The sequence below is a fragment of the Parus major genome, chromosome 3 (genome assembly GCF_001522545.3).
Source record: "Parus major isolate Abel chromosome 3, Parus_major1.1, whole genome shotgun sequence".
Lineage (NCBI taxonomy): Eukaryota > Metazoa > Chordata > Aves > Passeriformes > Paridae > Parus > Parus major.
In genome coordinates this window covers 47,969,275-47,990,401 of record NC_031770.1, presented here as the reverse complement: position 1 = coordinate 47,990,401, position 21,127 = coordinate 47,969,275, and the positions used below count along the sequence as shown (strand labels likewise).

The following is a 21,127-nucleotide window of genomic DNA, read 5'->3' as shown; positions in this document are numbered from 1 at the left end:
TTGTTGTCTGATAGCGGATCAGAACCAAGGATATATTTTGTATTGCAGGTGATCAGGAAAGGAGAAGTGAGCTGCTGCTGGATTTGCACTGCTTGCAAGGAGAATGAATTTGTTCAGGATGAATTCACGTGTAAAGCCTGTGAGCTTGGCTGGTGGCCAAATGCTGACCTGACAGGTAAGGATGTGTCCCTCCAAACACATTGTTTTTCTACAGGGCACAAGGAGAATGCTCTGTGCTGGACAATGAGATGGCAGCATGCAGAGATATTAAAGGTTCATATTTGGACACACATTCCAGTGCAGTTTAGGGTGACTCTTTCAGCTAGTGCAACTGCAGAGACAATAAAGACAGCAAAATTTCCACCAAGAAGAAATATTATAGTCTGTTCCTTTTCTTCATTTAGCACAAGTACTAACAAAGCTGTTAAGACTGTTAATGAACTCAGCAGCATTTGCTGCAATTTAGCAGTGACTATCACAAGAGTTCAGTGCATTCTTGTCATATGGACTTGATACTCTTTTCTGATCATTTTTACCATGCAATTAGTAGCACTTTATCTGGGATTTCAGGACCTTCAGTAACTGATTATTGGACTCTGGTACAAAGATCATTCTCACTGCACCCACCAGCAAGAGGAATTTCAACAAAGTCCTAAGAAAGGGTGTGTGGAAAGAGAGTTGGTCTCCCTTGTGTATATGCTTTGGATGAGTTGCATGCCATGGCATCCTTCTGTTTATTTTTTTACCTATCAAGGTCAAGCTGCACATCTGCTCTGAGCTTGGCAGCAACCATTACCCCAAAGAAATAGCTACAACACATTGAGAAGCATCACCCTGACCTTAACATTTGCTTTGTACCACTGTGAAAGACTAGAGGCACCTCTGTCCCATGTCACTTCTGCAAATCTTGGATGCCAGCATTCAGCAGGGCATCATTCCTAGTCAGAGAAACAATCTGATCACCTAGCCAAAGATCAAATGTGTAACTGAACATATCTTTGTCCTTTATTGGCTGACAGATAGACGTTTCTGCAACATTTCGCACATAGACAAAATCCTCAAACTTCAATTCCATGAGATACTTCGAGCTAGTAACTGAAGCCAAATGGGCTCTCAGAGCATGTATTTTGAAAGGGAAAGATAGTCACTTCTCTGGGTAAAAATACACTATTAATCACAAGAGTCTGGGAAAAGTGACCCATTGTCTGTCTTGGTTTTCTATGGAAAATAAGTTTTGGTCACATCCCAGATGTATGTCTATATTCCAAACCTCCCACTCCCACCACCCTGCCCTGCCCCTGCTCTGGTTTGCAGCTAAACTGACAAACAGATTTGTCAAGATACAGAAATCTCAGTGATCATTCAGACCCTTCAAGTTTCATGTCAGTGGGTTGCCAGGAGAGAAGTTAATGAAAAATACATTCTGTAAAGGTCCAAATAGTGGAAACACATGTGGTATTAATAGAAACCAAAAAGTCCACAGAAACTTTCAGAAGTGTCCTGACCATTTGAAAAGCTCGTATTTAATTCCTGCCCCTAGGACAGCAGCATCTGCTAATTTTAAAGCAGTTATCCATACACAGACAGGTTTTGCTGGTCTTGGAGTTTCACAGAATTGTTTGTATCCACTCTTCAGGGAAGAAAAAAGGATTTATTGATTAAAAAGAAGCCAGAATAAAAACCTGGTGTGAGATCAATATGTACTTGAGGGAATATGGTTCAGTGCTACCAGCTGCTCAGAGTAGCTCAAAAGGGGTCATGTCAAAATGACAGGCACTGCTGAAAAGAGTTGCGGAAAGAATCAGTGCTGGAAAAAAATCTCTGGGGCATGTTGCAATCTATTAACTTTTAATGAAATCAGTAGATGACCTGCTGATTTGTGTTTCTTCTCAGCAAGGAGACTGGACTGCTGCTGTTCTAAAATCACAGTAATGTCAGCCAAATGACAGCATAGCCATCAACTTATTTCCTAGAGAACATTGAAATGGCAGTCTGCTCCTGCACAGCTTCTTCAGTCTGTCTTATTGAAGAAAAACCTTCTTTTTTTAACCCCCTAAAATTGATTTACTTGAACTATACTACAAAGTACAACGCTGTGAAAGGAAGCTGATGCCATCCTCATCTTTAAAAGAAGGTGATTTATCTAGATGAACTCTGTCTCTTGAACTTTGTGGGAGTCACCATTGGTATGATTTAATTTGGAATTCTCTTTTCTTGCCAGGACTCCCATCAAACATGTTTTTATAGCTTGATTTTATGTGTTGTATTCATACCCTGACAGTCACCATAGCATCTAGACACAGACAGTAATATCTCACAGTGTAGATTGTTTTTCCCTTTGCCTTAAATCTTAAATGCTAAACATATATGTGGTTTTAGATTCATTTTCCATCGCAGATGGAGGTTCTAAAATCCTTAATCCTTTTAAGAAACATGAAGAACATACTAACCTATTTCATAAGACATGCTTTTCAAGGAGCTCATTTTCTCTATTTGAAATCAGTCTGTCTTGCTCAGTGATAATTTCCTGATATTTCAATTTTATTTTTAAATGTACACAAATTTATTTTGATTGCTTTCCTTAAATATTAATTCAGTGAAGCGGACTCAGCAGGCACAAAGGATTTCTCACCACAGATGATGAGAACCTGAGCTGAGAAATAGCCACTAATGCCAGTACCTTAGACCTTGTGCCAAGAGAAATCTTTTGTAGTACCAGAATATAGTATAACAAGGATGAAAGTCAAGCTAGTAAACTCAGTTTACATAAATCATCTTAAATAAGCAATAAAACAAGATTGTGTAGGAAGTTTTATAGTCTTATGAAAAGAATCATAAGGTTTTGGGGCCATCAGTTACTTGGGATGTGTTAATGACCTGAGAAAACATCATAGATAATTTTATTGTCCTTGCACTATGAATATAATAATTCAAAAAAAAACTGATTAGCCTTCTGATCTTGGAAATTATTCACAGTTAAAATGCAGGGGAAATAATACATGAAAACTATCAGACAGTTTTTACCAGAAAATTGTAACTGTGAAGCTTTTGCTCTGATTTTTTTGAGGTTTGAGTTAGTTGCTGAGGGGGCTTTTTTTTTGTTAGTTGGTTTGAGGTTTTTGTTTGTTTGAGGATTTTTGTTTATTTTTGTTAGGTTGGTTTTTGTTTTGTTTTGTTTTATACATGCATGCACAATTTCCTGGGTATCATCTCCCAGTCTCAGTGGGGTTCCAGATCCCACTTTCTCCTAGCTGGGAAATGACCCACCTTCACATGTGCTGACAACCAACAACTGTTAGCTGATAATGAGCAGTGTAGGGAACTTTTTGCAGTTTGTACAATATGTGGTTCTTGGGCTTGCTGGTGCATAGGAATTGCACTGGTTTAATGAAACATTTCTAAGCAAATCTTACACAGGATAAGCTTAAAGCAAACAATAGGCTTAACTATCATGTTGGATCTGGGTTAAGCCCCTGAAGTTTAAAATGGAATAATGTGAGTATATCTTGATGTTGCTAAGCTTGAAGTCCATGTTGAAACTTAGCCCTTCCAACAACCACTGACCAGATTCTTGTATGAGAAGAGCTTCACATGTATTAATCAATGAGAAGGAGTTTCTGATCTTTAGGCTTTTATTAAATCATAAAGGAGCCAGCTTCCAGTCAGGGCTGCTGAGGCCAACAGCCAAAGGCTCACACTCCTAATAACGAGGTTTTCTTTCATATTTCATCACAAAAGTACTGGTTAGAAGTACAGATTTCCTATCTGAGTCTGGAACAGACCATATTGAGCAAAATAATTTTCTTTATAAAATTTTCTCTTTATTTTATAATATTTTCTTTATAGAATAAGAGCTCTGGTAGCCACTGCTATAATTTTTATTATTCTTGATGCTACAGGTGTTTCTAACAACACCACCTGTAGTTAAATTGCCTTGGACACAAAGCCTACAGAATTATAAAACCTTCTTCCAGTTCATATGACATTGGGAGACATTAAAAGTTCAAGCAGAAATTTTCCATGTCAAGACTTTGCCTTGGGCTGATTTCTTTTTTTTTTTTTAAAAAAAACAACATTATTTCTTCTGTTTCTCAAAATGAGGTTACAGTAAAACTGTTCAACCCTGATTTAGATCTTGTCTTACTTCAAAATTATTTGGAAGGAGGGACTTCACATTACAGTACAGATATCTACATTACAGTAAAGGTATCTGTTGGTAGTTTTGTGTCATCATATGGAAGATGCATATAAATTAGGCAAAACTGTGGGACTCGGAAGCTTTTAGTTCACAGATGGTTTCTGCAAATACACTCCACACTGAGGAGGAAGGGACTGAGCACGACTTTTGCCATCGCAACATCAGGGCCCTTGTTAAGATCTAGCAGCAAAAATGAGAAGAAGAAATGCCTCTTTCACAAGCTTTTCCCTGTTCTTTTCAGCCATGCCCAGCAACTCAGATAGACAGAGTTCATGAGCAGCCAGTTCAGGATGAGAAAAGCTGGACCAGAAGTTTATAATGAAAACATCTGGGTGGAGAGGTGGCTAGAAAAACTGAACTGTAAGGTGAACTGAGACAGGGATGGTGAGGGACTGGGAGGAAAGATACTTGAGAGGTGGGGGAAAGGCAGAAAAGGTGAGCTGTGTCTAAGGGAAACTGGAGGAGGACAGAGACAAGAAGTGGAAGAGGCCATGGATAGATACTTCCTCTGGGATAAAGAAACATGTTAAAAGCATTTTGGAACTATTAAGTCAAGAACAGAAACTAGAAAATGCCATAATGAAAGTTGTCCATAACAGCTTCACAACCATAACATCTTATTTACACATAGGATTTTATTTTCTTTGTAGTTGTATTGCTGGTATTACTTCTTCAGCACAGTGAGGAAGATACCCAGAGCTTCCTTTAATTTGAGTGTGGGAGAGAGCAGTTAAGTACCATCTCAACAGACACCTATGTTTGCACGTCTGTACTAGTCAGAAACTCCCATTTTTATCTCAAGGCATGCATATTCTGTGGGTTTGACTTTTCCAAGAGAATTAAATTGTATTATTTAGTGGGAAAACCACAAGCAAAGGGTTTGACAAAATAAGAGTAAGATAGTGTGGAGAGAAATAAAACAGAAATGTACTAAGAAAGTATAGTATCTATGATACAGTTCCATTAAAATTTTGGGTTTATTACCATTTTTCTGTCCATAGACCTCTGATTAATTTATATTATTTATAAAATCAATCTCAAAAAAAATGTAGTAGATCTAACTATGGTGATTGTGGTAATGATTAAATAAATTAATCTGAGGAGGTAAAAAACCTACCCATTTGTAATAATGCTTTCCCTGCTGAAATGAAGAGATGATGGTGAGTTTGTCTGGCTTCTGTTCCCACCTGTGCCTTTGGTGTGTGAGGCTTGTTATCAGGTATCTCTGAAAGTAGACATTTCCAAATCTAATTTCCTGTTTCAGTATCATGAGAAAATGTTTGGGACACCCAAAAAAAATGTTTTTTGAACATATTTAATCCAAACTTTTCCATGATTCAGTTCACTCCTTTGTAAAATGGTTTTAATAAGCCATGTCGCACAGACATATGCTAACATTTGGCTTATACTGAGATCCAGCAAAAAGAGTTCTTCCAGAGCTGCCTTTCTAACACTCTGTTTCTCTTCTGTACACTGCAGGCTGTGAACCCATCCCTGTAAAGTATCTCCAGTGGAGCAATATAGAGTCTATTGTGGCTGTGGTCTTTTCCTGCCTGGGGATCCTGGTCACCATGTTTGTCACCCTTATCTTTGTGCTCTACAGAGACACCCCTGTTGTCAAGTCCTCCAGCCGTGAGCTCTGCTATATAATCCTGGCTGGCATCTTTCTGGGTTACGTCTGCCCTTTCACCCTTATAGCTAAACCCACCACCACATCCTGCTACCTCCAGCGCCTTCTGGTGGGCCTGTCCTCCGCCATGTGCTATTCCGCCCTCGTGACCAAAACCAACCGCATCGCCCGCATCCTGGCGGGCAGCAAGAAGAAGATCTGCACCCGCAAGCCCCGCTTCATGAGCGCCTGGGCCCAGGTGGTCATCGCCTCCATTCTCATCAGCGTGCAGCTGACACTGGTGATCACTCTGATCATCCTGGAGCCCCCCATGCCCATCCTCTCCTACCCCAGCATTAAGGAAGTTTACCTTATCTGCAACACCAGCAACCTGGGCGTCGTGGCTCCCGTGGGCTACAATGGACTCCTCATCATGAGCTGCACGTACTATGCCTTCAAGACTCGCAATGTGCCCGCCAATTTCAACGAGGCCAAGTACATTGCATTCACCATGTACACCACTTGTATCATCTGGCTGGCCTTCGTGCCCATCTATTTCGGGAGCAACTACAAGATCATCACCACCTGTTTCGCGGTGAGCCTGAGCGTGACGGTGGCTCTGGGGTGCATGTTCACTCCTAAGATGTACATCATTATAGCCAAGCCTGAGAGGAACGTCCGCAGTGCCTTCACCACCTCAGATGTGGTGCGTATGCATGTCGGGGATGGCAAGGCACCTTGCAAGTCCAACACTTTCCTCAACATATTCCGGAGAAAGAAGCCAGGGGCTGGAAATCCAAAGTAAGTGGATTGACCTGCAGGTACACATCTATCTGTATATATCCTCTCTTTGCCATCCTCCCTTGGTTGACTGTAGTCTGCCAAATAGTAAGGTATGTAACAGTTTTTCATCTCATGTGTAGCAGAGAAGGTGGAAATGACCCTTTAGTCCTAAGCCTCAGATGGATATTGACGTGTTGCTTATTATCTTCTCTCCTGCTCTGAAGGCAGCCCTGTGCACAGCTCCCTCTACCACTGGGGCAGGTCAGGCGGTGGCAGAGTAACCAAGCTCCATTTGCAGCTTCTTCCATCTCCCTGTCACGTGTGTGTGTGACAGGGATCTCACACCCTGACATGCAGCTGCTCTGCATTATGTTCAAACAGAAGTGCTACTGCAGCCTTTTACAAAAGAAATCTCTGTCTGAATGATTGCAAATCACATGTACTTGCCTAAGGCCACTGGAATGTGTGTGAAAGCTGAGGACTGAAAGCTAGTTTTTAAGGTAGTGTATTGTGACAGTCCTCATGACAGTGATTCAAAAGCACCATGCTATCCCTGTGCTCTCTTTAGTACTCAGCATTATGAGCAATACTCTTACTCATCATTCCTGTGAATCTCTTCATGTTCTCAAACCCAGCGTTGGTGTGAAAGTTGCAGATGTCAACCGATGGTGAAAATGAACTTGCATTCACATCTTCAGAACTTATTTTCCTTGATAATAATTAAAAGCAACCCAGATGCAGCAGAGCAGGAGAGAGAACTGCTACTTCAAGCAGCATCTCCCTGTCAGAAGCTGTCTGAAAATTTACATTCTTTATTATTTTCTTGGTTTTTAATCTTTAAAAGATATGAGCTTAGATGATTGTTGTCCCAATTAAAAAAAACAAAAATAAAAAAGTATCAGTGAAACTTACATTTTTGAGCTTTCCAATAGAATTAAAATTCAGTTAATTTCCAGTTTTTTGGGATCTGCAGATTTCTCTGAGTCGCTCAGGTTGGTTTTGATTCAGTTTGCATAAGAACCATCATCTGTCCTAGTGATGGAGGAAGATGATAATGTAGGAAACTCATGCTGTGATCAATTTTGTCTTAATGCTACTTCAGTACATTCTATTTTTTTGCTAGATGGGGGGTCAGAAGGGAAAGGAATGGAGACATAAGTGACCCACATACACAGCCCAGTGTGCCACAGACGCCAAATCAAGGCTGCTGACTCTGAGCTAGACAGAGAGAGATCGGGGGTGGGGAGCAGCCCTAGCAGCCACCACCTGCAGGGAGATGGCTAAAATTCTCTGTAGCCCAAGAGCTTGAATTTAATGCAAATAGAAAGATGAAGCCTGGTCCACCTTCCTCTGACTCTGTGGTAGTTAGATGGGGGCTCAGACATCTGTAACAAACTAGTGTGGTGTCCTTGCAGTGTGGTTTCTGGCCAACAGTTTCTTTAAGTTGATGTCTGTCAAAAAAAAAGGGGCTTTTGAATATTATAGGTCATCAGAAATTTAATAACTAATTCTCTGTTCTGCTTACTCTTCTTTTACCTTTATTAAAAAAAAAACCCACCAAAAATCAAAAAGTAATTTAAAAGATCCAAATGTGATATACTTAGAATACAGTTCTTAATATGAGAGAATACTACATCCTGTTCAAAAGTTGAGCTTTTCCCTCATCACTGTCACCTTTAAAACTCAACAGGGCTTACCTGAGCTTTTTAGCAATTTGTTTGTTACATAATTTTAGTGAGATATTCTTGACCTCTCTGTTAAGCTTGTGTGAGTGTTACAATGCAAAAAAGCTCTACAGAGTTTTAAGTTCCTTTTCTAAACTAAAAGCTCAATACTTAGTTAATATGCCTTTTTTTCCTCAGGTTAAGCATCCATGTCTTGTATACAGCCAAATTCCCAGCTCTGCCCTAAACCTCTTGTGCAGTTACTGCATGTTCTTCACCCAAACCAACACAGGTGCAGAGGCACCCTGGGATTGTTGATGGAAAACAACAGCATATCTCTCTGTTCACGGGCATGAAGAACGGAAAGAAGTTCAATAGACAAACACAAAGCTTTGGAAATAAAGTCACAAGGCAAAACAAAAAGTAATTTCAGGGCTTTGGAGGGTTTTTTTAGCTCCTTAGCCATTGCAAAGTTTCTGAGGACATTGTGACAACACAGACAAAAAAGCGAGTCACTGTGGAAAGAAAGCAGGAAAAAGTAGAAATTGCTGCAGCCTTTGAAGCACCTAGATAACTTAAATGTGTAATCAAGGTCCTTCCTGAAACAGGACTTAAAGCTACTGGTACATGCTCAATGCCCACAGGAATTACCTCCAGACTAATTTTCAAATGTTTTGTTTGTGGTTTTTTGTTTTGCTTTTTGATTGTTTTATTTTGGTTTGATTTTGGGTGGGGTTTTTTTTAAATTTGGTTTTGTTGGTATATTTGTTTGTTTTAATTCCTTATCAAAATCTGGGATTTATTTGCCATGTTTTCAGTAATTCTAATCCCTGTAAGTATGTTTCTCTGTTTCTAGATTCTTCAGTAGTCTCTCCCTGTGGCCACATTTTTCTGTCTGTAAATGGCCAGCAGTTCTGCACGCAAAAGATTTCCATTCTAGGTGTATTCAACTATCTTGTTATGCCTTCTCTCTCTTCCTAGTTTGCTTTTTTTCCCCTGCTTTTCAGTTTTCATCTCTTTTCCTCTCTATATCAAATCTCTGCTTAATCCATTGAATTCCAACTCCTAAACAGAAAAGGGTTATCCATCTAAATTAAACTAGTGTGGAGATACAGGGTTAAATTGAATTAGTTTTAAAAATGGAAAGTAGTTTACATTTACAAGGACAAATCAAATTTACATAAGCCTTCATAAAGCATTTTCATGCAATGTTGTGCTGTTAGTTTAACTAGTATAGCTTGGGGAACAGAGCAAGCCAAGACATTCCTCCTTTCTCCTTCCTAAAGTAGAGCAAATAATTAACCAGGAAAGTCTATTAACATAGGATCAATTAGCCAATTCAAAACCTTCAGCTGAAAACCTCTGGTGCTGATCTAGAGGTCAGAAAAGTCATCTTGAAAAACGTCTGTCCCAGCTGCATTGCCAACAGAGTTTCAGTGAAAATAAATTTCTTAGTAACACTTGTCTTCACATAAATAATAAAGCACACGGCCTTTACTGATCTGTTGCACTCTCAAGATGGTTCAAGCAGTCCTGAGGATTTGAATTCGCTCTTACTTTGATTGAGTGAAACTATGAGCAATTACAACCAGCATTGTTTTCCATACAGCTGGTTGGGAATTTTCCAGTGGAATATATATGTTTTCCATCAGAAAATTATGGCCTTTCAAAATGTTTCATTGAATTAGGCTTTGCTGGTAAACGTTTTCCCTCAGCCAGGGGGACATTCGTTTTTCCCATGGAGAGAGGAAGACATTTGGAAGTCATGAGGGAATCTTACCCCAACAGTTAAAGCCTCACTTAGGCTAAGAGCACCTCCTTCATTTCCCAGGTGGATGCTCTATAACTGGATTATGTGCTGTCCAGCCTCCTTTCTGTATGTTCTTGTCCAGCAGTATTTTGGAACAGAGAACATTATAATGCAAACCCTAGGGAAATACTTTCTATTATTCTGTGAGAGAGCTTGAATCTGGGTCTGAGGGATCCCTTGTGGTCTTCACTACCAAGCAACTGTCATTCTTTCCCTCTTGTCAAATGAATACTTAAATATGTATAAAAAATGGAGCAGCTCCATCAGGAGAGATGAAGAGAGAGTGATATCTGCTGCTTGTGTTGAAGCTTTTTGGGGACATTTATTGTTCACTTTCTGCTTGATAGTATTACAAGATCCTGGCTGTTACAGGATGATGGCACAGCAGCATTTGTTAGGAGAGCCTTTTGCATCTATTTTTTATTTTTTCCAGATGTGAGATGGAAACTTTTGTGTATCTTGCTGTGATCTTTAGCCTTCTTGGCCACAAACGTTATTTTGGTCTATGAGCTCAAAGAGAAGGATGTTTTTACTGTGCCTGTACAATCCCTTCCCTGAAGAAGCAGTGCTCCCTTCTCTACTACATGAAGAAAAAAGTAGCCAGTGACACTTCAGATGCTGATTCTGATGAGGGTTCAGGAAGTGCCTTCTCCAGACACTGCTTCCAATGGACCCTACACAATGTGCAGGAGACTGAAGTCAGGCCTGCAGCCTGCAGGTCTGATGTGTTGCTTTTCCGTAGTACACACACAATTCAAATAGAGTTGAGCCACACAGCAAGGCCCACCTCTTCTCTCATGCTTTTTGTGGGTTGCAGTAGCATGAGAAGGATCAGTGCTGCAGGAGTCACCACAGGGAGAAAGGTTTTTTGCCATTTTGTGTCTTTGGGTAACAAGCTCCAGGTCTGCTCTGTCCATCTTCACATATTAATTATTTTAAATTTATGGTGGAGATGGCAGGTTTGGACAACATTTTACTGCATTTTGAATCAGAGTAAGTAAGGATTTAATTGTCTATATACATTTTATAGCAAGATCTGAGTTAATAAGAAGCCAATTAGCAAGACTCACTGAATAGCCAGGATTCCACATTAATGCACAGGCTATCTGCTCTCCCTTTGCAATTTTTGTATATTTACATTCAATTATTTTTCATCCAGCTGTCTGCCCTTAGAAATGAATAGCTGATTTAATGTACTTCCAAACATTTGATTTGTGATTTATCTTTTACACACATTTCAGCAGTCCATGCATCTAGACTGCTGTCACAGGCATCCAGTCTAAGCAGTATCCAGGCAGTCATCTGGCTCATGGATCTCTCAAATTTGATTAACTTTATTCCAATAAAAAATTGCAGACAACTCAACGTTCCCTAGTAGCTTCTTCCTGCTTCCCTTTGTCCTTTCTCCTTCTGTGTTGGCTGCCTCCTCACCATTTTTTAACTGAGAATCAAGGTTCTCAGTAACCTTTGGTAACTCATCTGTTCCCTTAGCATGGCTTAGGGAACTGCCTGCTTTTTTGTCTTGCCAGTTATAAAATTATCTCTCTCCAGTTATTTGTAAGTTAATGCTTCTCTTTAAACTGACTTGCTGAGTTGCCATTTCATCTTGAGTAAGCTGTACTGACAAGCTGTGCTTTACTGGACTCGTTTCCCTTGGCCATTCACAGTCCACAAAGGCTTTAGGGCTCCTCACCTGCTTCACTTCCAAAGCCTCCCACAGACACATGGTGAAGGGAATCTTAGCACAAGTAAGTCCAGAAGACTTTTTTTCACTGGTTTTCATGGTGGTGGGAGGAGGCAAGTGCACAATGCAGCATGGCAAGACTTGGAGCTTCCAGATGCAGAGCGTAAATGTTCAGAATACTCTGCTGTTGTTGCTGAAATGTAGGTATTTTACAGCCTGTCACTTAATCCAGCCTAACAGCCCTGTCACAGGAATAGGAGCTAAGGAGTACTCCATCTTCTCACTATTTTGTTATTATTCTGTGCAGTTAGTATTTTATCTTTAAGCAGGGTTTATAGAGGCAAGGAGGGAGAGAGAAAAGTGTGAATGGAAGACGTGAAAGCACTTTTGATGTAAGTAAAACAATGCCTTTTGTCCTGATTTCTGCAGTCTAAAGTAGGTAAAATTGAAACAAACCAATGTATGTCAACCTGGCACAGCCACAGGGGGAATATTTCCCTCTGGATGAAATGTATCAAAACTTCTGAAACAAGTAAATTTAGTGGAAAGTGCAAGCAGGATTAATAATAACTGGTCACCGTTGTACCTTCTCTTGTAAAATATATGAAATCCTGTGCTTCAGGACACAAGCCCAACGTGAGAAGTATTTTCTTTGGTCCTGAAGCATGTCATCTAGCCTGCAGCACATAAGAATTATCTTTAAATGCCTCTTACACAGATTAGCAGTTTGTGTAGTTTTACCTTCCTATAGCAGTGCCAAACCAGTATAGAGATGATTGCTGAATCTAATAGGAGGTGGTAGACTTCCTTGCTTTGCAATTTAGAAAACAGATGCAGTGGGTAAACTTCTCGTGTCCTGCCCCTCTGCTGCAGACACAATATGACAGACCCTGATTTTTACCATTACACACCTTGGAAAATACCACATTCCAAGGGACTTTCAAGAAGACCCTTAAACCTGCTTTGCCTGCACAGCCATCCTAGTGAAGATCACCCCAGAGGCAAATGGCGTATTATGAAAGAGAATTTTAGAACAGCAGTTCTGCCAGTGGGAAATTATAGAGAGATTGAAAAACAACAACAACAACAAAGGTAAAATCATACAGGACAGATTAGGTTGTTTATTTAAGCATTCTGTTGCTGTGTATCTGATCTCTCCATTAACCTCCAATAAAATGCTGATACCCACACCCTGTTTTTGTGGCTGACTCTGTAGGCAGTGGCACCATGGGACACAAGGTGCTCTGCTGGTCCGTGGTTTTGCGGCTCCCAGATCCCCACCAGGGCATGGGGCTCCAAAACCACTGGACATTTGGTTCGCCCTTGCATCACACCCAGGACATACCATGGAGGAGTCTGCTTCCTTCACAGGTTGTTGCAGTTCTAGAATGGCTCCTGGTGACACAGTTGCCACAGGGAAGGCGGGTAGCACCCTGGCCTGGCCTGATCCATCTTCCCATTGCAGCCCTCCCTGACATTTTCCCAGATCCTATATTCAGTGTAGTCCTCCACCCTTTTCTGATGTTGCAGTGCCTTTTTGGGAAAGCCTCTTGCATGCTCACAAAGGATAGCTGAAGGTGCTAATGCCAAACATCTCTCTCTCAGCAGCTGGTATGTTTGTTGGCTTTGCTGGGCTGTTTACTGGTCTTAAACCACAAATGATTTTGCAGACACACAGCACTGTGACATGTAACAGCACTTAGCCAGTTCTCTTGTGGACGTGATGTGAATTTCATGTAAGAAAATACAACAAACCCAGTCAAGCTGTTCTGTCCTTGTCAGTATATTGATTTAAGTGAATATTTAAAACTCCCAGAAGACAGTTACATGGTTCCAAAGAGACTCTTAGAACCAATGTTAAAGAACTGGGAAGAAACATAAAATAACAGGGGAGTGTGAAACTTAACATTGCAATAGCAATCTCTCCTAGCCCTGCTGCAGGGTTGTCTGTTAAATTTAATCTATGTAATTATATCTAATATTGTCTTCCACAGTCTTGAATTTGCATCTGATTATCATGTATATAAATTGTAGTTCTGGCCCATAGACCAAAAATAAAATGCAGAACAAGGGATAAAAGTTTCTCAGATATCACTTCCATACTTACATTCTTTCTCATTTAAATAACTACTAAAACCCATCTTTATTTACAAACCAGGCATGACATATGCATATATCAAATTATTTGCCAAATTGTCCATCTGTCTGTATATGTGCAAAATAACCAGTCTGGTGATACTGGGCTTTTTTTAATCCTTCTAATGAGAAATAAGGGGCATAGCTTCATAAAGCACCATAAGTTTTCCTTGGAAATTATACCAGCTAAAGGGATTCCCAGCTCAGGCATAGCTGATCACATGCCATTCCTACTGCAAGATGAGGAGAAGTGGGTTAAAATATGTGCTATGATTGGGATGTTTGTGATCAAGCAAAAACTGGCAGTTCAATCTCAGTCCTCTGGGTTTGCTTCCATGGCCAAACAGAGGCTGCCTGAGACTACACTGGGGAGAAATAACTTGGAAAAGCTATGAGGCTCTGCAGTGGCCTCTCAGTAGGAGCAGGGGGATAAACCCCCCTCAGACAAAACCTAGATTAGGTTGAATAAGCTTATAGGATACCTTGCCTGCACTCTGTGCTCCCATCCAGACTTCTGCTTCTTTATCGTCAGCCAGAGCCACATTTTATGTGCATGGTCCCTTTAGATGAGAGGGCTGCTGTGTAAGGTTCTATGCAATTTCCTCCCTCTCTCACGAGTTCCCAGTCTATGGCAGTTTTGCCACTGTTTTTTCAGGGGTGGTCGCAGCTTTTGTTCTCCCAGGAGATTTTGACAGGACATTTATCTAAGACACTATCTCCAAGTCCAACCTGATTATTACCAAAGGACTGCTGGAGAACTTCACTTTACTACTCTTTCTTTTGTTTTGCAGCTCTCAGGATGCTGAATCACAAAATGTTTTTCTGCTTGGGGGCACTGCTGTAGCACCAGGCAGCTTTGTTTAATGAATCTCAATAGTTAAGCACAATGACAAAAAGATACACAGTCACATCAGAGGGGAGCTTTACATTTATGTAACATAATCTCTGCCTGCTGACTGAGGGGAAGCAAAGGCAGTGCTACAGAAATCCTGGGGAAAGCAAGTATCTTTCTTGGCATAAGCCACAGGAATAAGGACACCACTTGTAATTTAATTTCTTGCTCGACTGGATCACTTATTACATTTCCTTGTATTTTGGTATTTGTATACATTATTCATATCCAGTTAGGATGCTGCAGAAGTGCACCAACTCAATAGTGAGTGTTACAAACAATTGAGTTCTCATGTGGGGATAAGCAAGTGCTGTTTATCTGCTTAGCTCCACACTCTCACATTGTTTTGGTTACAACTGTCTCTGTGAGAAAAACAAGGAAGAAAACTTCACCTTTAAAGAGTGTCAGATACATAAATAGGTGTCGAAGATTACATCCACTTAATCACCTAAAACCATGGATATTTCTCTATATTACATATAGAAATCAGGTGTGCTCATAAGCACACCCTTAGGAATAAAAACAATCCCCAAATCCATGTGGTACGTGAGTGGTGCTCTGAAATATAAAATGGAAATAGAATAAAGAACTAAAATACAAGTCTTTTAGAGGTCATTTTAACATTTTTAAAGTCAAGAATGCAGTTTACCTCCTTTCTATTCTCAAAGTGTGATGTTTCAGCCTATGCCACTGTTGCTCACCTCACCTCAGCAGAAACAAAGGGAGCTGTGACATTTCACAAATACGTGATAAATTCATGTACAAATACTTGCTAGAATAAACATGCAGGGTGTTCTGCAAGCATTTATTCTGCAGGGGTCTCTGAGCCACCTTGTGATTTCATACATCTTTGAGCTAATTTAGGGGTGAAAAAACTTGGGTACTGAAGGATATCATGTAGATCTCTGATATTCTTTATGTAAGAACAAGACTATAAAACAGCACAAGTATTATACACATCTATATATAGTTAATACCAGAGTTTGTTTCTTCTCTCAAATTAAGACATCTGAAAAATACCTTTGATTCATCCCAACAATTCAGTACAAGGTTACTAATGTGAAATGCAGAAGTACTGCTTATTTATTTAATCCTTTTCCCTGCACATAAGGGAAACATAAGAGACACATAAGAGCCCAAGAAGGGGACAACACTTGCATGTCTTCTCTTTCACTGATGAGAAAGGCATTTTGCATTCTGGCTTGTCCAAGTTTATCCCTTCTTGTGATGAGCTCTCCCCTTTGTTCAGGGATGCCTCACAAAACACCTCAAGACAAACTGCAGATATTATGATCATATGCTGACAAAGCAAATGATTTTTTGCCAGACACTGTAATTCACAAATGAATCCTGTCCCCAGAGAGAGAAGATGGTCTGTCTCTGTTAAGGCAATGTAGGTGGGCATCATTCTACACCCTCTTAGAAATTAAATCTGCAGATTCAGACATGTTCATTTACAAATACCTGTCTATGGATATGATGGATATGGCAAAGCAGACTAACTTCTGGTGCACTACTCAGTCCAAAATCGGGGTGTAGTCTTGCTAAATGTCTGTCCCTCAGACATGAGTAATGGAGCAACTTGCTTTCTTATATTTTTGTTCTTGGGGATTTAAAGGAAAGAGTGATGATTTTTTTTTTTCTTTTTTTTTTTTTTTTTTTTTTTTTTTTTTTTTAGTTAGTATGGAGTGATGTTTTTTTCACTTGTCTTCTGATTCTGTTTTTCCTCTGTCCCAAACACAGGGAAAACTATTCACACCCAGAGCAGAGACCTGACCATATTCCCTTCTGTTCTCTATGTTCTTACCTCTGTGCCTCAAGGACTCAGAATGGGAAAATTCTTCATTGTAATATCTTTTTTTAGGGTTTTCAGACCAAGGTTTGTCTGTAGAACAGACTCCACCACACCGAGGACATACACTGTCAAAGGGTCACTAATAAACATGGCCAGCATGAGAAGCTAGGTACTCTGCTGTGCCAAAGGACTCTAAGAAACCTCTTTAAGTGTGGGTTGAAAGTATATTGCATCAATATAACATCTGCCTCCACATTAAAGTTGTTAGAGACTATTTAATTTTGAAATAACAAGTCAACTAATTCTTAGGGCATATATGTGCTCTGGCATTCAGCCTCCCACACCTGACAAACATAGGTTAAAAGTCATTATCACTGTAAACAGCAAACAATTGTGCAGGCTGAAAGTAATCACACAATTTTTCACTTTAAAGCCCACTTGACAACTGAAAACTCCAAGTTTCTTGTTAGTTCTTTATAGATAATTTGCCATTTCTAGCTAACTGCTTCAGTTTATCTCTTCTTAAGCTGTTTCCCCTTCTCTGCTCTCTGTGGTTCTTCTTTTCTGTGGTGTGCAGAATGTGGCTTTCTTCCACAAATTTATAAAATTAACCTTAGAAAGAGGAAAAAAGAAAATGAATTACTGTCTGTTGAAATCCTTGAGCCAGATTTCAAGGTCAGATAAGCACTAATGTCAGCACCAGATAAACTGTCCCTGATGCCCATGGTTTGGGGAACAGGGGTGAGAGTTGTCCCTTTCAGCAGCAAATTATTAGTTTAGCACAGCTGTGCTGCAGCACCACAGCCAGAGATGTCAAAGCTGATCATAAACTCTATCAAAACAAGTGCCCCTTGATCTGATTATAGCAACTCCTCACTAGTAGATTGCTTGCTGGTGTTTGCAATTTCAGTCTGATCAGCCTCAGAGAATCTCAGGTTCAGTTTAAATAATCATCTACAAGCCACCTTCTAGTTAGTACATCCTCCTTCTCTTTACCCAACACTATTAATCTTTCCTCGTCCTTGATGTATTAAAGCCAAGAATGTTCACACTTTCTTACTTGGTGTTCTTGTTAGTCTTCCCCTCAACTTGAATGGATTAATTTTTTTTAATAGGTTATCTTCTAGCCATTTATTTCCCTGGCACAACCCAAATCTTCAGGTACTTCCATTCAGCCTGTTCTGGCTGGCTTGCAAGCCTTGCATTCTCAGAGAAAGGATTGTCTGGAAATCGGGACTTATTTCACATTACTCATTTTTTGCAACTCAAAGCCCCCCAGACAAGTTAACCAGATACAAACACACCCAGGAAACAACCAACCAAACCAAAGAAAGCAAATTCCACAGGCTGTGGAGACCCCTGTAGAGGGGTTATGCACCTCGAGCAGACTGACAAGGACTGACGGGGGGTACTCCTGAAAGCGCGGCCACAGCGGCGCACACGCCACAGGACGTGCCCAGAGAGCAGACGAGGTGTGTGGGTGGCATTAGCCCTGCTGAGCCACGGGCTTTTGTGCCCAGTTGGCATGTTCATTTGTGGGCTGGAGTGAGGAATTGCCTGGGTGTGCAGTCACAGCTCCTGCACCAGGCCCAGTACAGGCTCTGGTGTGTCCCCAGGCATCCCTGTGCTCCCCAGGCACTGAGCAGTCCTTCCTCCTGTGCTTTCCCATAGCCTCTGAAACAAAAGGCTATATACATTTCTTAATCCTTAGTGTTATATAAGTTATCTCAAAAATCTCTCGTGCCACCATCCCAAACAGCCAAGAGATTTTCCTGCAGCTACTTTGGGCTATCATAGCCTGTAAATCCACAAATGCTTTAAGCTGCCATAAGCCAGAACTGACACTCAAAGCCTTCCTTTATCCCATGCCATCACTTCATCTATGCAGGGACAAGAATCTGGACAGCCATGCTGTGAACTCAAATTGGGAAATTAGAAGGGGTTTTTTCCTCCTTTCTTTTTCTGGCATAGTTGTGACCCAGATTAGTTGTCCCTGTCATTCCCTGCCAGATGATTGAGTAATTGCACCAAGGGTTGTGCTGACACAGAGGGGAAGGTGGAGTAGCAGAAGGGAGCAACTGGGGAGGGCCAGAGCTCTCCCCCAGCACACAGCTGGCTTCTGCTGCCCTGGGGTGACCTGAAGGACACACAGCCTTTTCTCCATCTTCACTATCCAGCTCAGTGCCAGGTCTTTCTGGGCATCCTTCTGGGATTATGTTTTCCTTGGTGACCTTGACCCTTCTGTCCTCTTCAGCAGATGCTCACACTTCGACAGAAAGGGTATGGCATGAAATCCCTCAGGCTTTTCAGTCCTCTGTGGGTGATAATTATCCACATGCTTCACTCTTCTGGGTGAGGGTGGATAACCCTATAGATTCCTTTCTATACATGGCTCTTCTCTCCAAAACTTGTTGCTGTGCCATTGATTAGCATAATTAATTTAAAACCCAAAGCAATTATTTACAGACGTCTCTTAGACTGGAATTCAGGACTTGTGTTTTAAAAATTAATTTGTATCAAGAATCTGCCCATCTTTCCAACTTCATTGATTGGCTTAGAAATCTTCTGTCAGGTTCTACCTCGTACAAAAGGCATTGAAAATTCAACTCATCATCCTACAGCAAAAGTACATGGCCCTGCTTCTTTTTATGTAGATATCTTTTGATCCAGCCACGACAGCTGTACATAAAACCTGACCTTTCAAGGACACAAACATCTGAAGAGGAACATTCTTCTTCCTAGGAAGATGCTGGAACTGGAGAGGCATGAGGATTTGGGATGAGAGTTTGGTTGAACACTTTAGTGGTCTGGTTCTGACATGAGGTTTGCTTGCCTACCCAGTCACCTTGCAGACTGCTAGAGCTCTGAGGAGGTGAAATGCAGACCAGAAAGTTTGTGGTGCTGCTGAGATAGTCTTTGGGAGTGCAGAGGGCAGCCAGTCTGAGTGCTGGAGCAGGAGCTGCTCTTGAATGTGAGGCAGTGTGCCAAGGGCACACAGTGCAAGGCTTCTCTCTTCTCCTTTCCTGCACTACAGCTAGGAGTTATATATAAGTTCTTAAAATGAGGAATTTACTCAGGGCTATCACTTAAATTCCCTTGAATTTCCCCACTTTACTTTCTTCCTAATGTTATTAATGGTCAGTTGTTTCAAATGAGATATTACAAATGCTGGTGATATGCTATTCTGTACTTTTTTCATGTGGGGAATGTGAAAGATTTTTTTACAGCTAGTGAGGAGGATCTCTGACCATGACTTCAAAAGATAAGTAGCACAGTGTACTGCATCTCAGTTTTCTTGGGCACCAGATAGATTCATTCAATTTGTGCCTGTTGGGGAGTCTGATTGAGCAGAGAGAGTAATTCCAGAGCAGAAGGTGAATGTTTCTAGTTTAACAGCTGTTCAGACGTAAAACATTGCAGATAGCAATTTACACTTCCTATAATCCTGACACAGCTGTTTGCCTCGTGGGATGATTCATTTACACTTAAGAGGAAAAATGGTGGCAAGAGTGACTCTTCCCTCAGATCCTTTATATTCCTCACTGCAAATTTCAACAGGCTTGTTACCTACCCTGTTCTGAATGACTAGCCAGAAGCATTTTTCTGCTTCAAAGAACATAAAGTAAAGCAATTAAGCCACTTCTTTCAGGAGCCCTCTGCACTGCCACCCTGCTTCCTCTGCCAGACTCCCTGTTATTGCACCCAGGGGTTCCTTATAAAGCAACTCAGACACTTTCATGATGGTATGCCAGCTCCTTGTTCAAATGCACAGAAGATCCATGCTGCCTCTAGGCTCAGGATACAAATGACTACTCGGCAGGAATTACCCTTGAGAAGACTGCCCTCAAAATGACTCATTAATCCTCATATTGTAAAGATGGGCAGAGTATCTAATGTTTTATAACGAGAGAAATGTATGTGAACTGCCATTATTGCCTGCAAGGCTAGGAGAAAGAAGCAGGGATACATTGTCATCGTTAAAAATAAAGGAAAAAAAAAAAAAAGAAAGGTATAGAGATCTGGGCATTAATTCTGCATCACAGCTCCACAGTATAAGCATACACTACTAAGGAGATAAAAGAAAACCTACAAAGATACTTCATATTCAGTGCATCAAAAGTTTTTATTATTATTTTTACAGTTGGCATCGATTTGATAATTGGAAAATAATTCACTGAAATACAATCAACACCTGCACTACATTTCCCATACTATAAATCTAAATTTCACTATAAATTCAAATTCTACTAAATCATGAACTCTGAGATTTAGGTGATTTCTGTTGTGTGTATGCTGTGAATCATCATGTAGGGATCACCCTTGACCTTGATCAAAAGGCAGAGCACTGCTTTGATGGAGTTTGACAGCATTTTAACAACAGCAACAACCTCCTCCAGAACGCAAACCTGGCCAGGCATTTGGGGTTTGCATTCTCTATTAGCTGTAACGTCTGTGTCTGATTTTGGCTGAGGAGTACAGCTGCAGTCAAAGTAAGAGAGGAGCTTGCTGTATTTTGAACATGTTTTGAGGCATTTTGAACTGCTTGAGGAAGCAGG

General features: G+C 40.7%; 1 protein-coding gene across 4 annotated transcripts in view; it reads left to right on the top strand.

The window, feature by feature from the left end:
* GRM1 (glutamate metabotropic receptor 1) overlaps positions 1-21,127 on the top strand; it is a 184,999-nt gene that overhangs the window by 147,642 nt on the left and 16,230 nt on the right. For all 4 annotated transcript variants that reach the window (XM_015623083.2, XM_015623086.2, XM_015623088.2 and 1 more), the window contains exons 7-8: positions 49-175; positions 5,678-6,608. In XM_015623083.2, coding sequence (XP_015478569.1) covers positions 49-175; positions 5,678-6,608 — 1,058 coding nt within the window. The remainder of the gene's footprint in view (positions 1-48; positions 176-5,677; positions 6,609-21,127) is intronic.